The sequence below is a fragment of the Ursus americanus genome, chromosome 6, assembly GCF_024610735.1.
Source record: "Ursus americanus isolate L20-20 chromosome 6, mUrsAme1.1.p, whole genome shotgun sequence".
Taxonomy (NCBI): Eukaryota; Metazoa; Chordata; class Mammalia; order Carnivora; family Ursidae; genus Ursus; species Ursus americanus.
The window spans coordinates 57033821-57053222 of record NC_142132.1 but is presented as its reverse complement, the minus strand read 5'-3'; the positions used below and the strand labels follow the sequence as shown (position 1 = coordinate 57053222).

At 35.2% G+C, this 19402-nt stretch overlaps 1 protein-coding gene across 5 annotated transcripts in view; it reads right to left on the bottom strand.

Moving 5' to 3' along the window:
• CTNNA3 (catenin alpha 3) overlaps window positions 1–19402 on the bottom strand; it is a 1641479-nt gene that overhangs the window by 1152282 nt on the left and 469795 nt on the right. For all 5 annotated transcript variants that reach the window (XM_045783571.2, XM_087863076.1, XM_087863075.1 and 2 more), the window contains one exon: window positions 13271–13474. In XM_045783571.2, coding sequence (XP_045639527.1) covers window positions 13271–13474 — 204 coding nt within the window. The remainder of the gene's footprint in view (window positions 1–13270; window positions 13475–19402) is intronic.

The following is a 19402-nucleotide window of genomic DNA, read 5'->3' as shown; positions in this document are numbered from 1 at the left end:
TTGAGTTTTGTCATATACAATGTGTGATAGTTATCTCTAAGGAAAACACTTAGTCAAACATAGTTTCAATTTATCTTTCAGAGCAAAACAAGTGAGTAAATTCATGCCAAGAATTCAATAAGCTATTTTGTTGTGGTTACAAGATTTAAAAACATATATGAAAATTTATGATGCAAAAAAGGAACCAAAATATGATGGGACAATCTGCAATTTGTAGATTGCTAATAGTCTTCTCCAATTAATTATTCAGTGTAGCAAATAGCCAAGTAAATCAACTACACAGGTCGCTTATCCATGTCTGACCCTACTAAACTTACTTTAGCACAGAAATAAAGCTACAGGTTGGCCTTTGATCCTAAACTTACATCACAAAGATAAAATAACTTTTATTTTTTCAGAGCCTAACTACAAATTCATTCAAAAATATGTTTCAATGATAAAAGATTCTAGTAATAATTCCTATGTGTTAGGGGAGGGATTCCCCCATGCCAAGAAGCAGTTCTCAGGACATCAGCTGGGTGGTCCACAGTTCAACTCAATTCTGATACCATCTACCCAGAAACAGCATCAGAATCCGTAGGTTCAGAGTTTAGTACTATAGAGGCACCAGGGTGGCACAGTCAGTTGAGCATCTGACTCTTGGTTTCGGCTCAGGCTGTAATCTTGGGGTCATAAGATGAAGCCCCACATCAGGCTCTGTACTCAGCAGAGTCTGCTTGAGATTCTCTCTCCCTCTGCCTCTCCCTCTGCCCCTCCTGCCCGTGCTCTCTAAAATAAATAAATAAATCCTTAAAAAATAAAAAAAAGAGTCCAATACTACAAATTTGTGACCACCGCCCCCACCCTCCAGTACTTCAGATGCCAATTCCAAGTCCAGGTTCCCACCTGAACTTCTGATCAACTGGCTATAAACCAGAGGTTACTATGGCCCCCACCTCAGGCTCAATAAATTTCTTAGAGCTACTCACATAACTCAGAGAAGCATTTTACTTACTAGATTACCAGTGTATTATAAAAGGATATAACTCAAAAACAGCCAAATGGAAGAGATACATAGGATAAGGTATGTGGGAAGAGATGTCCTTCGAATGTGCCACTATTCCTGAATCTCTATGTGTTCACCAATCTGAAAGATCTCTGAACCCCATTCTTTGGGTTTTTATGGCAGCTTCATTAAAAATTCATGATTGATTAAGTCATTGGCCATTAGTGATTGAATTCAACCTCCAGCCCATTGCCTCTCCCCAGGATGTCAGGGAGTGATACAGAGAGTTATAATCCTCTGATCACAGGGTTGGTTTTCCTGGCAACCAACCCTCATCCTTGGATCCAAAGCCACCTCATTAATATAACAAAAGACACCTTTATCACTCTCATCACTCATAAAATTCCAAGGATTTTAGGAGCTCTATGCCAGAAAAGGGAACAAATACCAAATATATACTTCTTATTATGAAACATAATACCACAAATGGAAACTGATTTATAAAGATAAAATAGCTAAGGTGATAATTATGAATGACTCATAACCGGTTAGCATTGAAGAAAGGCTTTATAATTGAAAATTGGCTTGTTTTGAAAGCAAAGAAATTTTGTCAAATATTTGAAAGAAATCTATTAGACTTAGTCTCATAAGTCAGCTTTCCTTCTTTCCCATACATTTCATCCAAACCAAACTGCCTATGTTTCCCACACCAAACGTAACAATACTGATTCCTGCTTTTGTGCCTTTGCACAGGCTGTTACCCCTTTCTGGAACTCCCAACTGCCTATGTTTCAAAAGCAAGTGTAAGAGCTTTCTCCTCCGTGAAGCCTCCCCTGATCAACTACAGAGGAGTTTCCTGTTCCCTACTTGGTGCTATTATTGTATTTAGTACTGACTACTATTGCAGTTCTTATTGTGCTCTATTTTGCTTACTTATTTGTTTGATTCCCCTTGACAACTAACATTGTTAAGACTCAGAAATCACCAGTTCTTAGCAAAATGTATCTAGAAGAATTAATGTGACTAGAACACTACTAGAATTTTAACTCAAACTTTATGTTTTATCTATCTTTTATGGCCAATACAGAATCTGTCAATAAAATATGTTACATTCCTCTTAAAATTCTTCATATGTATTATCCTATCTGTAATACATATATAGTCACATAATTTATAGGTGACCATACATCTCAGTCCGCTTGGGACAGTTCTGACTTATGCCTTTATAGAACAGTGAATGCCTGTTAATTATTATGGACACCTTGATTTCGCAAAAGTACTCCAAATTGGATGACAAATTATATGGTTAATAATAACTAATAATTTCCTGAATTTTACCAACAGCAAATTAAAAACTATGGAAGGCCAAATATACTGACCAGAGTTGCTAACAAAGGGTAATATTCCATTGTTCAAGGCCTACCAAAAAAATCCCACCAAATTACTTTTTTCAATTAACTGTTATAATGAATTCTATGGTGCTTCACTTTCCTTTACAGGAAATATCAACTACAGATGACCCACAGCCCTGTCCCTCCCTAAGAACTGCCTTTGGTGCAGGGAGCCCTTGTCCAAGGTGACACTGCCTCTATGAGTGACCCACAGGTAATGACTAACACTCACAGGGATACAAAGATTCATCTCACTTTGGGACAACTGCAAAGGGCTATCCCAGCTCCAGGGCTCCCCACAGGATATCTGAGATGTTTACTGTAAGTCACCTTCTCCCTCTGCCCAATCCTGCCTTCTTCACTTCCTTATATGTGTATCTCCCTAGAGAATAACTCCAAAACCACTTCTTCATGTTAACCCTTATCTCAGAGTCAGCTTCTAGGGTACCTGATCTAAGACAACAATCTTTCTCTTCATTCAAATATCATCTACTAGCTAGGAACTATGCCCAGCTCAAAACCTTCATTTTTTGTCCAACAGTGAATTAACACTTCATGCCAAGACTCTTGCTTCCTACTTTATTATTGTTATTTCTATCACTTAACCTGTTTCTTTTTTTATGTAACAAAAAACTGTGTGTGAAGTCTAATGTTTAAAAATAAAGTAGCAGGAACATCCCAGAACTACATGAGCAGTGCTTGAACACTGCGGAGTAAAGAAACACATTTCTTGGGGGGCGCCTGGGTAGCACAGTCGTTAAGCATCTGCCTTCGGCTCAGGGCGTGATCCCGGCATTCTGGGATCGAGCCCCACATCAGGCTCCTCGGCCGGGAGCCTGCTCCTTCCTCTCCCACTCCCCTGCTGTGTTCCCTCTCTCGCTGGCTGTCTCTCTGTCAAATAAATAAATAAAATCTTAAAAAAAAAAAAAAAAAGAAACACATTTCTTGGGAAATGATCAGTTGAAACCTAAAGTGAGCAGCTAACCTTCCCCACAAATATTAGAAATCTTGTGTTCAACATAACTCATTATCAGGGAAATATAAATCAAAACCACAATGAGATACCACTTTACACCTGTCAGAATGGCTAAAATTAACAACTCAGGAAAAAAAACAGATGTTGGCGAGGATGCAGGGAAAGGAGAACCCTCTTACACTGTTGGTGGGAATACAAACTGGTATAGCCACTATGGAAAACACTATGGAGGTTCCTCAAAAATTAAAAATAGAACTACCCGTGGGGCGCCTGGGTAGCGCAGTGGTTAAGCATCTGCCTTCGGCTCAGGGCGTGATCCCGGCATTCTGGGTTCGAGCCCCACATCAGGCTCCTCCACTAAGAGCCTGCTTCTTCCTCTCCCACTCCCCCTGCTTGTGTTCCCTCTCTCACTGGCTGTCTCTCTCTGTCAAATAAATAAATAAAATCTTTAAAAAAAAAAAAATAGAACTACCCTATGATCCAGCAATCACACTACTAGCTATTTACCCCAAAATATAAAAATACTAATTCAAATGGATACACCCTGATACTTTGAACAGCATTATCTACATAGCCAAGATATGGAAGCAGCACAAATGTCCATCAACTGATGAATGGGTAAAGATGTGATATACATATATATAGTATTTATGGTACATAATATATGTAATGGAATATTAGTGATCAAAAAGAATGTCATCTTGCCATTTGCAACAACATGGACAGTGCTAGAGAGTAATATGCTAAGCAAAATAAGTCAGTCAGAGAAAGACAAATACATACCCGATTTCACTCATATGTGAAATTTAAGAAATAAAACAAATGACCAAAGGGGAAAAAAGAGAGAGAGCGGCAAACCAAGAAACAGACTCCTAACTATAGAGAACAAACTGATGGTTACCAGAAGTGAGGTGGGTTGGGGGATGGGTTAAATAGGTGATGGGATTAAGAAGGGCACTTGTGATAAGCACCAGGTATATATGGAAGTGCTGAACCACTATATTTTACACCTGAAACTAACATTACACTGTATGTTAACAAACTGGAATTTAAATTTTAAAAAAAATAGAAAAGCTAAAATAAGAAAAGTAGGCAGCCATTATTATTTTTTTTTAAAGGGGGGAAACTAACCAGATAAAGGGAGAACACAGGAAGAGAATGAGTTAATTTGTGTAAAATGAAAATAATTTAAAAGTAATGGAGGATATCTTAAAGTGTCAAGACTTATATTCCATGCAAAGAGCAATACACAGTTGAAAGTTTTCAAGGGTTATATCTTCTATGCCAGAGAGGTCTTCTGTGTTCATCTTTTGCCTTCCAGCAGAGATATCAATAATTTTCCTTTCTTTTTCTTTTTTAATTTAAATTCAAGATAGTTAACATATAGTGTAATAGCGGTTTTCTGGAATAGAATTTAGTGATTCATCACTTACGTATAATCCCCAGTGCACATCCCAACAAGTGCCAAGTGCCCTCCTTAATGCCTATCACCTATTTAGCCCATCCCCTCACCGACTGGAAAAAGAAATCCAAATATATCACTAAAGAAAATGAGCAAAAAAAATTAAAAAAAAAAAAAGACAAGAAAAACCAGAGAAAATCTCCAGAAACAACAACAAAACAATTAATAAAATGGCAATAAATGCATACTACTAATAATTACTTTGAATGTAAATGGACTAAATGCTCCTATCAAAAGACATAGGGTGTAAGAATGGGTTCTTTTTCTTTTTTCTTTGCATGTTTAGTAGTGGTTTTGTTTTGTTTTTTTGTTTTTTCAGAAAGTGAGAGAGAGAGCTAGGGCATGAGCAGGGGGAGGCGTAGAGGGAGAAGCAGACTCCCTGCTGAGCAAGGAGCCCAACACAGGGCTAAATCCCAGGACCCCGAGATCATGACCTGAGCTGAAGGCAAACACTTAACTGACTGAGCCATCCAGGCACCCCAGTGGTTTTGATACGTGGTTACTACTAGGCTTGTATATAATTTCTTCTATAAATAGCAGTCTATATTAAGTTGATGGTCATTTGAGCCAATTCTTCTCTCCTCCCCATATTTTAGGTATATGTTATCATATGTTATATCCTCTTTTGTGTGAGTTCTTTGACTGAATTTTACAGAAAACTTTTACTGCTTTTGTGTTTTTTGCCTTTATACTGTTATTTTTGGTCACTCCTTTCCACTCAAAGGGTCCCCTTTAATATTTCTTGCAGGGCTAATTTAGTAGTCATGAACGCTTTAGTTTTTGTTTAGGAAACTCTTTAGCTCTCCTTCTATTCTGAATGGTAGCCTTGATGGATAGAGTATTCTTGGTTGCAGATTTTTCTCATTCAGCACTTTGAATATATCATGCCATTCTCTTCCGGCTTGCCAAGTTTCTGTTGAAAAATCTCCAGCTACTCTTATGGGTTTTCCCTTGTAAGTTAATGGCTTCTTTTGCTTTTCCGCATTAAGATTTTTTCTTTATCAGTATATTTGCAAATTTAATTACAATATATCTTGGTGTTGACCTGATTTTTTTTTTCATGGGAGTCTTCTTTGCCTTCTGGATCTGGATGTCTGTTTCCTTCTCCAGATTAGGAAAGTTTTCAGCTATTATTTCATCAAATGAATTTTTTGCCCCCTCATCTCTTTCTTCTGGGACCCATATAACGCAAATGTTATTCTGTTTGATGGAGTCATTAAGTTCCCTAAGTCTATTCTTGTGTTGCATAATTCTTCTTTCTCTCTTTTGTTCAGCTTCATTGCTTTTTTTTTACTTTGTCTTCTAGGTCATTAATTCATTCCTCTTCTTCTGTTCATTGCATCAATTGTGTTTCTAATCTTGTTTATTGCACTTTTCATCTCTGATTGATTCTTTTGTAATTCTTTTTTATCTGTGTTAAGGAGATTGTTGCTGATTGATGTCTTCTATTCCTTCCTCAAGCCCAGTGAGTATCCTTATGATTGTTGCTTTAAGTTCTCCATTAGGCATGTTATTTATATCTGTTTCACTTAGATCTCTGGCCATGGCCTTATCTTATTCTTTCATTTGGGATAAATTCCTCCATCTTCACATTTTGTCTAAGTCTCCACCTTCTTCTCTGTGTTAGAAAAGTCAGTTATGTGAAAGAATGGAAGGAAGGCATGCAGGAAGGCATGCATGCAGGAAGGCATGCAGGAAGGCAGGAAGGCAGGAAGGCAGGAAGGCAGGAAGGCAGGAAGGCAGGAAGGCAGGAAGGAAGGAAGGAAGGAAGGAAGGAAGGAAGGAAAAGAGGGAGGGAAGGAGGAAGGGGGAAGGAGGGTAAGAGAGAGAGAGAAGAGAAGAGAAGAGAAGTGAAGAGAAGAGAAGAGAAGAGAAGAGAAGAGAAAATAAAGAGATCTGGAAGCTGCCTTTACATTTTTAGAATTTTAATTCTAACTTGTCTCTGGTATTCAGAAACTCATTGCATATAGATCATCCTAACTGCTTTATCTTATCATCGTGACAAAGAAGGCTGAAATCATTTCTAAAATGTATTTCAGAAAAGAGGTAGAGGACTTTTAATGAAGAAAAACCCCTTAACATCTCTTTGTTGGCCTTAGTGAATCTTTATAATTCCCCAGGAGAGGGAATACATTAAACCCATGACTTACAAATGAAATAGGTCTCTAAATAACAAAAGCCAGTCCATCTGATTATTTACTCACTCAACAAGTATATAATGAGAACCAACAATGCACGTTCACATAAAACACCAAAAGAAGAAATATTGGCCAAGTAATAGATCTGGAAATGCAAACTGCTCCCTGCATACAGCCAGACCTGACTCATTTACTTTAGCCATTGCTCACTAAACTCTCTAATACTCCCTATAGTAAAGTACCAATCTGAGTGTTAACTTTACCAATAATCCTACATCACATGAAGATCCTGTCCATCAACACAACCAAACTTAAAAATATCAACATGATATCAACCCACCTCTGGAGAAATATCCATGTCTACTGATTCTTAGAATTAAAATATGATGGCCACTCACCTCCAACTTTGTTTTCACCAATTACAGAAAGACCAACATTTAAAAACAAAAACAAAAACCTGATTTCCCTCTGAAACCCTTCCTTCTTTAGAGAGCCTCCTTGCTCTGCCCCAGCCACATGGAAAATTCCTTATTTACACTGTACATCAGAGAAGATGGACTAGGTCTAACCAACCCTGGAGGTATAATAAAAACAGCAGAAATAACTTAGAAAAATCTACTTCTAAATTAAAAAAAAAACAAAAGTTAAACTTTATCTGATTCTGAATATTCTCTGGAGTATATTTTTTTAATTAGTAAAAATCTTGTTTTGGAATATATCTGGATGTGCCTCCAAATAAAGAGACTGTGATGAGAAAATTGTTTCTGAATATTCACACTGAATTTTAGAAAAGACCTATACTTTGCAAAATAGGACCTTTTATAACAGGCAGTCCATCATATAAATCTAGTAGATGCTTGGAACTCATTTCATTTAATGTCAGAGAAGCTGTTTCTCTTTTATATGCATATACAATATGTAATAATTTCATTTCATTTTTTCATTCAAAAATACAATCTAGCTTTTTTCAGGTGCCAAGTATTGTGCCTGGGGCTTGAGATAAAATAGTAAATAAAATAGACATGTGATCTGCCTGCATAAAGCCTAAAGTAAGTAACGGATAATAACTACTACAATAGATTCAGAATGTAAGGAGTAATGATGATTCCACAGAAGAGACTAAGGAAGACTGGTATTAGTGTATGTCATGGGGCTCCCAGAAATCCTCACACCCTAATTGCCAGGGCCTGTGAGCATATTACCTTACCTGGCAAAAGGAACTTTGCAGATGTAAATAAGGCTAAGAGCCATGAGATGGCATGACTATCCTGGGTAATCTGGGCGGGCCCTATCTAATCACTTGAGTCCTAGAAAGTAGAAAACATTTCCTGGCTGGGGTCAGAGAAAGAGATGAGGTGACAGAAACAGAGTCAGAGAAGTGTGACATTGCTGGCTGTGAAGATGGAGAGACTGTGAGCCAAGGTATGTGGATGGCCTCTAGAAGCTGGAAAAAGCAAAGAAATGGATTTCTCCCCACAGACTCCAGAAAAGAATGCAGCATTGCTAACACTTCCTTTTTTATCCCAGTGAGACTTGTGTCAAACTTCTGACCTGTGGATGTAAAATAATTATTCTTATATATATGGAAAATATCTCCATATATATGTATATATGGAGAAAATACTGGGAAAAATATATATAATCATTAAAGTGTAAAGTGGTTGTCTGTTTTGTCTGTTATGGATCCATCTGGTTTCATTTCCTACTAATTTCTTACTAATGTCACAAGGCATTGAACTTACTAAACACAGAGTTTCAGTCAAAAAAGAATGATCAAGACTTACTGATCTGTTTAAGAAAGTAAAGTCATCTAGACTCAAACTGGTCATGTGGAACGAAGCCTGAGAACACATAAACTACATTCATTTCCTACAGCTGAACTTCTCTGTTCTCAACAGGCTTACAAAATTTGAAGCCTTGCAGTCACATTCACATAAAACATCCACAGATTATGAGTGTTAATCTTGCTTTAAGTTTTCACAGTTATCTTTATTATGTCTCGATAATCACCAAGCATTTACTCTATCAACAGCCCAATTACAAAAGCTCCTAACTAATCTGAAAAGCAAACCAGGCCCACCAGATGAGACACAGCATTCCTTAAACTGGAAGTTGAAGACTGAAGTACAATAGCTATCCTAAAATCTTTGAGCAAATTCTGAGAAAGGTTTGAGTTCTACTAATACCAGGAAAGTACATTCCCTTTCATTATAGCTGATGAAAGGTATAAAGAAACATCATTTGTGATATAAACCTGGAATAAAAATAAACCTGAGAATGTGTTCTGAAAATATACCCCACAGTTTTTCCAGATTGGTTCCTGCCATTTAATTCCAATATTCATTGTGTAGGTCAAGAACTGTGCTTTTATATGAAAAAGAGCTATTACACTGCTTTTGCAGTGCTTTCTCATAACACTATAATTTGTATTTTTTATTATTAATGAGTTGTATTTACAATGTAATGTTAATATAATGTACACATAAATGGATTTCTCATCATGTGGACTACCACTGCATAAATTTAGCTCCTCCTGCTCTGACCTCTACACCAACATTACGGCAGATCAACGGACATTACCCACACACAATAATTCTTTCATTCCCTGAAAAAAAATGCCTTCCTCAATAAGTATTTAATATCATATCCTAAGAGAAAGGAATATATATATATACTAAGATTACCCAAAGAATAGCTTTCTCACCTCTGTTCTTCTTCCTTTTCTGTATTTCTGTTCTTATCATTAATCCTCCCCATATTTTGCCCATGGTAATCATTTAATATAATAAATAAATACAAATTAATTGCTTTAGGCACACTGTCATTTTAATTTAAAAAACTGAGAAGAAGCAAGCACTAAATTCAATTTACCTGTATCCAAATAATAACTACTGAGCCCCTACTACCTGAAAGTCTGTGTTCTAAGGGCAAGGGAGATAATCCTCACTCTCTTAGAGCTCCTGTCTGGCAGAGATGGCGGGTGAGTAAACACAGGAGTTCCAACAGGGATGAGAGCTAAACATGGGGAAGTGCCATGACCGAGAGGTATTTCAGGGGTGCTTACTCTCCTTTGCCAGAAGAGGAGAACAGGAAACAAGGGGGAAGGAGGAAAGAAGAAAACAGCCTCTATCAAATATGAAGAGTGGTGCCATCTAATCAATTAAATAACTGAAAAACATTTAAATTCCTAATTGAGTCTACCCTTATAAAAAAATACAATTAAGATAATTATCTGGACATGATTTTAAATAGCTACTTACCTCTGATCTTAATTATTTGCATATTATAAATGAAAAAGTTTCTTTCCACTTCTCTCTTCTAGCACAGAACTTACCTTGTTTTAAAACCAACATACCTAACAGAAGGATATTAGTAACATAAGTAAGTTTTGTGTACTTGACAAATGGGCTTTGAAACTGATTATCAGAGTAAATCCTTGTTAAGAAAAAGAGCAGTAAAACATAGAAACATACATATGTATTTTCAGTGCTTCACTTAGCATATTTTATACCTGGAGTAGCTATTTAAACACCTCTCTTCTCTGAATGACAAAATTACTTTTCAGTAATAATCATTATTTTCCTATTTTTGTTCTTTAACTTTAAAGCAATTGACAAATCTTAAAGGGAAAACAAATTTCAAAGTTAGTACTCAAATTCAATAAAATATTTCACAAATGAAAAAAAAAGAGTTCACATATGAACTTCACATGCATAAAATTTGCATTTATTTAACACAAACATTACCCATGGAAATTCATACTGTTTCATTGTCATAATCTTTAAATTTAAATAAAAATTCCCCGTTAACTCATAAAATAACAGAATTGAAGTGACTCTATTTCTAGTTCTTTCTCTTTACAATCATTGTGTCATGATTGTTTATTTTGAATCTGCTGTTTAAATGCATAAGGAATATAATGATTATTAAAGTATTACCACAAAATATGCAATTTGAATCATACATACATATTATTAAACATCAATTATAACTACAGTAATTGTTTAGAACTTAGAAAAACAAAAGAATTTTGAGCAAAACATTGTATCACTTAACATTTAGAACTGCTAGAGCATAGTGATAGTAAAAAGCAGGCCAACATTCAGTTGGTTTTATTACTGTTTATAAATATCTAGATATAATGTACCTTCTTAATCATTGCACCCAGGGCAAAGTGCTCCCATCACTTCACCTTTGGTATGAACAGTCTTTAACTCAAATAGTTTTTGGCCCAAAGTTGAAGAAAGCCATAAAATCACTTACGTTATATGTATTTACAATGGACAGGACCAGCTTTGGGGCATGTGACTGCACATCGGGCTCCATACTTAGAAAGAAACCCCATCGTTGGCCTTTAATGCCCTGCTATCACAGTCTTGAAATTTTTAACAATTTTATCTTTGAGTTTGGGTATATTAGTGAATTCTGATGGACCGATGTAGCACATGACCTAGACTCACATTTAGTTCTACCTTCCGGGAACATGTCCTTAGCCACCTGCTCTCCCACCCAACAACTGCTGCCACCCTCCACTTCCAGTGGTGGCCTTGGCACAAGGCAAAATGGGTCAGAGTCATGGGAAAGGGCCACAGATACCTGTGAGGCTCGGCATGTTCCCACAACCATCCCTATGTACTAGAGAACCTAACATTAAATAGCAAATAAAAATCACCTTTCTCAGGTCAAGCAAGAAAGTGAAAAAGGAAAAAGAGTTTTTTCCCCTGCTTTTGAACAAAAATACTTGCACTTTCATTTTGCATCAAGCTCCACAATTACATAGCCAACCCTGACTATGTGGGTGATTGTGCATGTGTATCTGTTTGCTTCTGCATTTGAAGGAATAAAACAGCTTTATCTATACCTGATAAAGTGAGTTTATCTATAATTTTATAATTTATAGATAAAATAAATGTATATGTAATTGTATTTTATCTATAAATATGAGAATAATAATCTCAATAGTTTACAGATCATGGGAGAAGAAAATCCAATACAACATTATCTTCTGAGTTTCTTATAATTGATGAATTCCCTTAAAAAATCTTTTACTAAGAATATATTATATGCTCTCTGTGTTTATGCTTGCCTTATATAATTTTCTATTTCTTATGCTTTGTCATAATTCTCCACAAAAAACTTAAAAAATACTGGAAATAAAAAAAAGAATATATCATACGCTAAAAATGGAGATGTTCTAGCTTCAGAAGCAGGACATGATGTTACTAACATGTTCTTATTAACAAAATCTGCTTTACAACTTTGATTTCTTGACAGGCAAGAGATTTTTGGTCAGGAGCCAAAGTCATCAAATATTAAGAGTATGGAGATACATCAAATGTGCAGAAGGAGCCTTAAAACTCATTAACTAATTTTAGCACATTTCAATTATTCACATAAATTACTTATACTGAATTATCCTAAATCTTCAACTTCATACCCAAAAAGTCATATGCTTTGTAACTAATAATTTTCAAAATGTACCTTCATAATTCTTTAATTATTCAATTTGTAAGAGAGATGAACAAAATATTTTATAAATATATATTATCATATATTAATTATATATATTATAAATCCTTCATTTTGTTTAGCTCTATTATTTAAGGAGGCTCATGATCAATATATGCTTGAAAATGTCTTCAAGGCTTTCTTCTTCATTTTGAAAACGGCAATAAGATTTGAATGAAGGAACTGGCATAGATACTCCATAGATGGATGTAAATATGTACATATGAAATGAATATATCATATATGAAGATACATGAAATGAAACCAAAAGCACCTCAAAACAAATATTTTTGTATCTGTCTAAATTTAGACAGGATTTCTAACATTCCTAAGAGATATCTAAAACTGCAAAAAACTTATGACATTATGTTATGTGTGAAAACGTTAGGAGCTAAAGTTACAAACCAGATGAGTTCCCTTCAAAAATGACCCCTTATCCCTTCAACATTGACTTTATCTAATGCTGTCTGAATTCTCATTTTGTTATTCACCAACGTAATCCTGAACAACCTGCCTTTTTCTTCATCTTCTTTTATCCTTTAAATTGATGTTCAACTCCAGTTTCTTTTCTCCAATCTTGACTCCCTTCTTCAACTAGTATTTAGATACTGCCTCAAACAAAACAATTACATATTGTTGGATCCCATCTCTAGAAATTCCTATATCAATGCTGTACTCTGTGAGCAGAACCCACTCAGAAAGCCAATCTATGCAAAATCATGTACTCATTTGTAATTTATCACATTTGTACACAGAAAGAACCTCAGCATATACCTGGTGCATAGGGTTGGTGGAAAACAAGTTACCTACATTGTTCATGTACTCTGAAAGCAGGTCCTGGAGAGCCTGGCGAATGGCATTGCATTCTGCAATAATCCGTTCCCGATGGAAATCTCTAGTGCATGAAGAGTCAGCCAATAGTGCAGCCCCACTGATAATGGCTTCAAGACGTTTCTCTAGTGATGGTCTAATTTCTTCCTCGGTCACTGTGAGTGGATCCAAGACAATTAAATTCTAAAGGAAGAATATATTTCAATAATTAGAACTCCATTACATTCTGCTTTTAAGAAAAATAAATATTATTTCATTTTCACATTTAGAATTTGGATGTGATAATAAAGAGAATTTCATTTCCATGCATTACTCTATGTAATAATTATTACTCAAATGAGAGATAAAAATTGTGCAGTTATGAGCATCAAGTCTAGTGTCAAACAAACCAGTATTCAAGTCTTGCCTTTCCCACTCACAGAAAGTGTGAGCTCAATCAAGTGTCTTATATACTCTGAACCTCACCATCCTGATCTGTAAAATTGGAATATTAAATGTTGCTTGTCTCATAAAACTGCTGTAAGAATTATGTGAATGCTTAATATAGTGCATGGCACATATCAACTATTATTTTCAATAGTTCTTTTAATATAGAACTTCATTGTTTACATAATATTTTCACATATATCATCTCATCCTGACAACACTAAAAAGAATTGGGCAGTAATAATATTGTTAACTACACATTTCAACTGGTGATGAGTCAAGCTGAGGCTCTCTTACCCAAGGTCACTTAGCAAATAAACAGTGATTTCAGACAAGTATCCAGGTTGTATAATATGTAATTCAATATTATTTTCATTATGCCTCACTGTAAATCATACACTCTAATTAACCTCAACACTAACATATTGAAGAGAATTCTGAATTTAATTATTTATTTAAAAAGTAAAACCCTATCTTCCATTTGATCTATTATAATTTCCAGCTATTTCCCACTATTGGAACCTGACATGGTATTTTTAATGTTTCCATTAGATACAAGCCTTCAGGCACTAGAAGTCAAGATAGTCTGTAGTCTATGAAGAAAAGATGGAGAGTATGTGGCTCTAAGGGTTCTTTTATTAAAATATATCAACCTTTCCAAGATTTAAGCATAATGTGGTAATTGGAGAAAGAATTACTATCAAATAAAAGCTCTCTGAGAACCTTTAGCATAAAATGAAATCATATAATGATTTTCAAAATGTGTGCATATGTGAGCATACACATACAAACACAAACACACAAACGTACACAATGACCAGAATGTCTAAACTTACATATATGTAAACACACATACACAGAGGTGTACATATATTGTGCATATGTGTGTATCTTACATTGATCATTGTACTATTACATTATGATAAATCTTTGGGATAAAAAGTAGGATAAAATTTTTAAAACTATAATTCGATGCCAAGCTCAGAAGATAAAATCATTACAGAAAAAGAAAACATTTCAAAACAATTAGAAAAACAGAAAAATTAGTACTGTGTAATGTAATTACATAAAATACAACTAGAAATAGATCTTTTATAAAATTGGTTAAATGTCTTAAAATTTTTCAGAAGAATTCTTCCTTTTATGATTCTGTTTCCTTCTTATTTTTCCCCTGTGTTACTGAGTCTCTCCATTTTTCTCTTTTAGATGGACAAAAAAAATGAAAAAAATAGAAATGAAATTAATTTTACAATACCAAATTTAACATTTTCTTTATCCAGTGCATAATCTTCTTGATTAGACAATAACTCTACCATATGCTTGGCCATCTATCAAGGATTCATTTATATCTAAATCTACCTCCCTATTTTACCATGTCTTTCTTTGGCTCACTAATTTTGTACAAACATTCTATTCCAGTGTTTCATAACAATTATTAAATCAATTAAAACCTTTTTGAAAATGTCCCTCCAATGTGATATTATCATTAAGAAGAGACACTGAGGGCAACAGAATTGCTTGCTCAAATACCATTAGAAGATGTGTAGGAACAGTCAGTATGTCTCCAGCTTAAAATATTAGGTAAAACTGATTACATTTCAAATATTTACCAATAAGTATTTCTAGAAGAAATGTAATTTTAGATGTTCTGGCTATGATTTCATGCCAGAAAACAGCCTTTCTTATAAGATTAAGCTCACTCTAGTTCCTGCCCTACAAGACCATTCCTCAAAATATCTTACCTTTGGATTTTTACCTGCTTAACTTTTAAAACCAGATTCTTTGATCTCATCTAAACTCAAACCATTGCCTACATTCTAACATGTGATACTCACCTGCAGGACTCTTGATTCTGCCTAAAACTACTGTCTTCCTATTTACATTCTATAAATGTCTTCACTAACCTTGTCATCAAATCAGTAAAATAGTGAGGGATTTTTTTATATAACTTGAATGTTGTATAAAGTAGAATGAATATTTGAAACCCACTGAAGTAAAAAATTATCTTTCCTAAACATGAGTAAGAGGATGAAATAGGTTTCATACCTTACATCCCTACAGAAACTGATTTTAACAATGACCCATGAACTAGAATACTTTTATAAAAGCCTCAGTGTACAGCTGAATTGTTCTGGCATCCCGTGGAGCAAAAAACCAAAGAACAGAAGCACTGAAAAGGATTAAAAAAAAACTACCTTCACTTTACCCATGTCAAGGTAGCGACTGCCCTCACCTACAGTTTCTCTCACTGGGAAAAGTAAGAGTAAAGTGAGCCCTCAGCTTCCCCAGCCTTGTGAAGAGGCTGTTGAAGAGGCCCATATCCATCTCTCCATACCCAGAACATTGAAAGAATTGGGAAAGCTGAATAATCTGGGGATAGGTAAGAGCAGAGAAAAAAGACAAGAGCTCAGAGCAACCAATGCGTGAATTTCAACAAGTGGAAGATCCTACTAACTGGAGTGCTGATTCTAATAAGAAATCTGCACACAAACCCAGCAGGACCTCCACCTACAGATCCTACAACTAGCCAACATGTACCACCAGCATTCCATGCAACCCCTCCCTCCTTGTATCCAACACCTCATGCTCCCCTGCAGACAAGGCATGTGAGCTCCCACAGATTGCACACAAATATCAGCATCCAGCTGGATCTGCTGGATTAGGAAGAGGTGCATAACCTTGAACACTTCAGGGCCATGCCCTCAGGAAGATAAATAGGAGGATCTCAGCACCTGGCCTGGCTTTGCAGTATCAAGCTAAGGCACACAGTCTAAGACTTCTGCCCCAGGAGAATAAGAAGGAATAAAACAAGTTCATACATAGAAAGAGTCTGAGAGATCCCAGTATCTCTCAGTAAAGAAGATGTGAAGACAGCATGCAAGGTTTCAAGGAACATGAAGAATGAAAGAAATATGATATCACCAAAGGAACAAAATCAAGGTCCAGTAGCTGATCCTAAAGAAATGGTGATTTACTAATTGCCTGAAAAATAATTCAAAATAATCATCTTTAAAATCTCACCAAGATAAGAAAGAACACAAATAGACAATTCAATAAAATTGGGAAAACAATACATAAACAAAATGGTAAGTTTAACAAAGAGAGAGAAATCATAAAAAATAACCTAACAGAAATCCTGGAGCTGAAGAATATAATGACTGAACTGTAAATCCACTTAAGAGGTCAAGAACAGAGTAGAGCATGCAAAAGAAAGGATCAATGAACTCAAGGACAAATCCTTTGAAATTACCCAGTCAGAGGAACAACAACAACAACAAAAGCTATTAAAAAGAGTGAAGAAAGCTCACAGGTCTTTGGAACACCACCCAAAAAATCAATATACACATTATGGGAATCCCAGAAGGAAAAGAAAAAGAGAAAGTTTCAGAAATCTAATTTAAAGATACAATGACCAAAACATTTCTCACAAACTGGGGAGGGAAATAAACACCCAGATCCATGAAGCCCAAAGAATCCCAAACAGATTATAAAAAGATCTTCACTGAGATACATTAAATCAAATTGTCAAAAGTCAAAGACAAAAGAGAATTTTGAAAGCAGCAAGAGAAAAGCAACTTATCTAATAATATAAGGGAGCCCACATAAAACTATCATCATCACATTTCTCAGTAGAAATCTTGATGGCCAGGAGAAAGTGAAATGATATATTCAAAAGACTGAAAGAAAAAGGTGGCAACCAATAATACCATAACTGCCAAAGATGTTCTTCAGAAGAAGAGATAAAGACATTCCCAGAAAAACAAAAGCTGAGGTTCATCACCACAAGGCCCACATTACAAGAGATGCTACAGAGAGTTCAAATTGAAACAAAGGATGCTAATTAGCAACATGAAAACATATGAAAGTGTAAAACTCACTGGCAAAGATATAAATTCAGAATACTCTAACATTGTAATGATGGTGTATAAATCACTTATAACTGTAGTATAACAGTTAAAAAATATTAAAAATAACTAAAGCTACAAAAATTTGCTAATGAACACAACATAAAAGACGTAGATTATAACAGGGATAACAAAAAATGTGGAGAGGGATAAAAATACATGGTTTTGGGGGAGCCTGGGTGGCTCAGTCAGTTAAGCATGTAACTCTTAACTTCAGCTCAGGTCATGATCTCAGGATCGTGATATGGAGCCCACATCAGGCTCCTTGCTTCGCAGACTCAGAGAATCTGCTTGAGATTCTCTCTCTCCCTCTGCCTCTGTCCCTCCCCCCCATGCTCACTCTCTCTCTCTCTCTCAAATAAATAAATATATCTTTTTTTTAAAGTATATGGCTTTTGTTTACAATCAAAGTTAGTTGTTAGCAGTTTAAAATAAACTGTTATTACTATAAAATGTGTTATTTGAGCTTCATGGTAACCATAAAAAGTAATCCTGGGGCACCTGGGTGTCTCAGTAAGTTAGGTGTCCGACTTTTGATTTCGGCTCAGGTCATGATCTTAGGGTCATGGGATCGAGGCCTGTGTCAGACTCCAGGCTCAGCAGTGAGTCTGCTTGAGGATTTGCTCCCTCACCCTCTGCCCCTCCCCTGCTCATGCCCTCTCTCTCTCTTTCTCTCTCTCTCAAATAAATAAATAATTCTTTAAAAAAAAATCCTGTAGTGGATACACAAAAGATAAAGATAAAGGAATCAAAGGATACTACTACAAAAAATAAATCATCAAATTGCAAAGGAAGATAAGAAGACAGGAAAAAAGAAACAAATGAATGCAAAATAGAAAAAAAATGGCAATGCTAAGTCCTTACCTATTAATGATTACTTTAAATGCAAGTGAATTTAATTCTCCAATCAAAAGACATCTAGTGGCTAAATAGATATTTTTAAAAAAACCCTACATGCTACCTAAAAAAGACTTATGTTAGCATTAAGGTCACAGATAGGTTGAAAGTGAAATGCTATAAAAAGATATTCCGTGAAAATGGTAATCAAGAGAAAGCAGAGATGGCTATAATTACATCAGACAACATAGTTTTTACATTAAAAACTGTCATGATACAAAGAAGAATATATAATGATAAAGGGATCAAGTAATTAAGAGGATATAACAATTATAAATATATATGCATCCAACATCAGAACATTTGAATATATAAAACAATTATTAACAGATCTGAAGGGAGAAATAGACAACAATAAAATAATAGTATAGGACTTCAATATCCCGCTTTTAGCAATGGACAGATCAACCAGACAGAAAATCAATAAGAGAATAGTGGACTTAAACTACATGGTAGGTCAGATGAACCTAACAGACATACAAAACATGCCAGCCAATAGCATCAGAACATACATTCTTTTCAAGTGCACATGGAACATTCTCTAGAAGAGATCATATGTCAACCCATAAAACTCGTCTTAATAAATTTAACACTTAAATGTATCTTTTCAACCCACATGATATGTGATATGAAACTAGATATCAATAATAGGAGGAAATTTGAAAATTCACAAATATATTGAAATTAACACATTCCTGCACAACCAATGGGTTAAGGAAATTAAAGAGAAATCAAAAAATATCTTAAAACCAATGAAAATGGAAACATAACATACCAAAATTTATGAGATGCAGCAAAAGCAGTTTTAAGAGGAAAGCTAATAGTGATAAATGCCTACATTAATTTAAAAAAAAAAAGAAGAAGATCTCAAACAACTTGACTT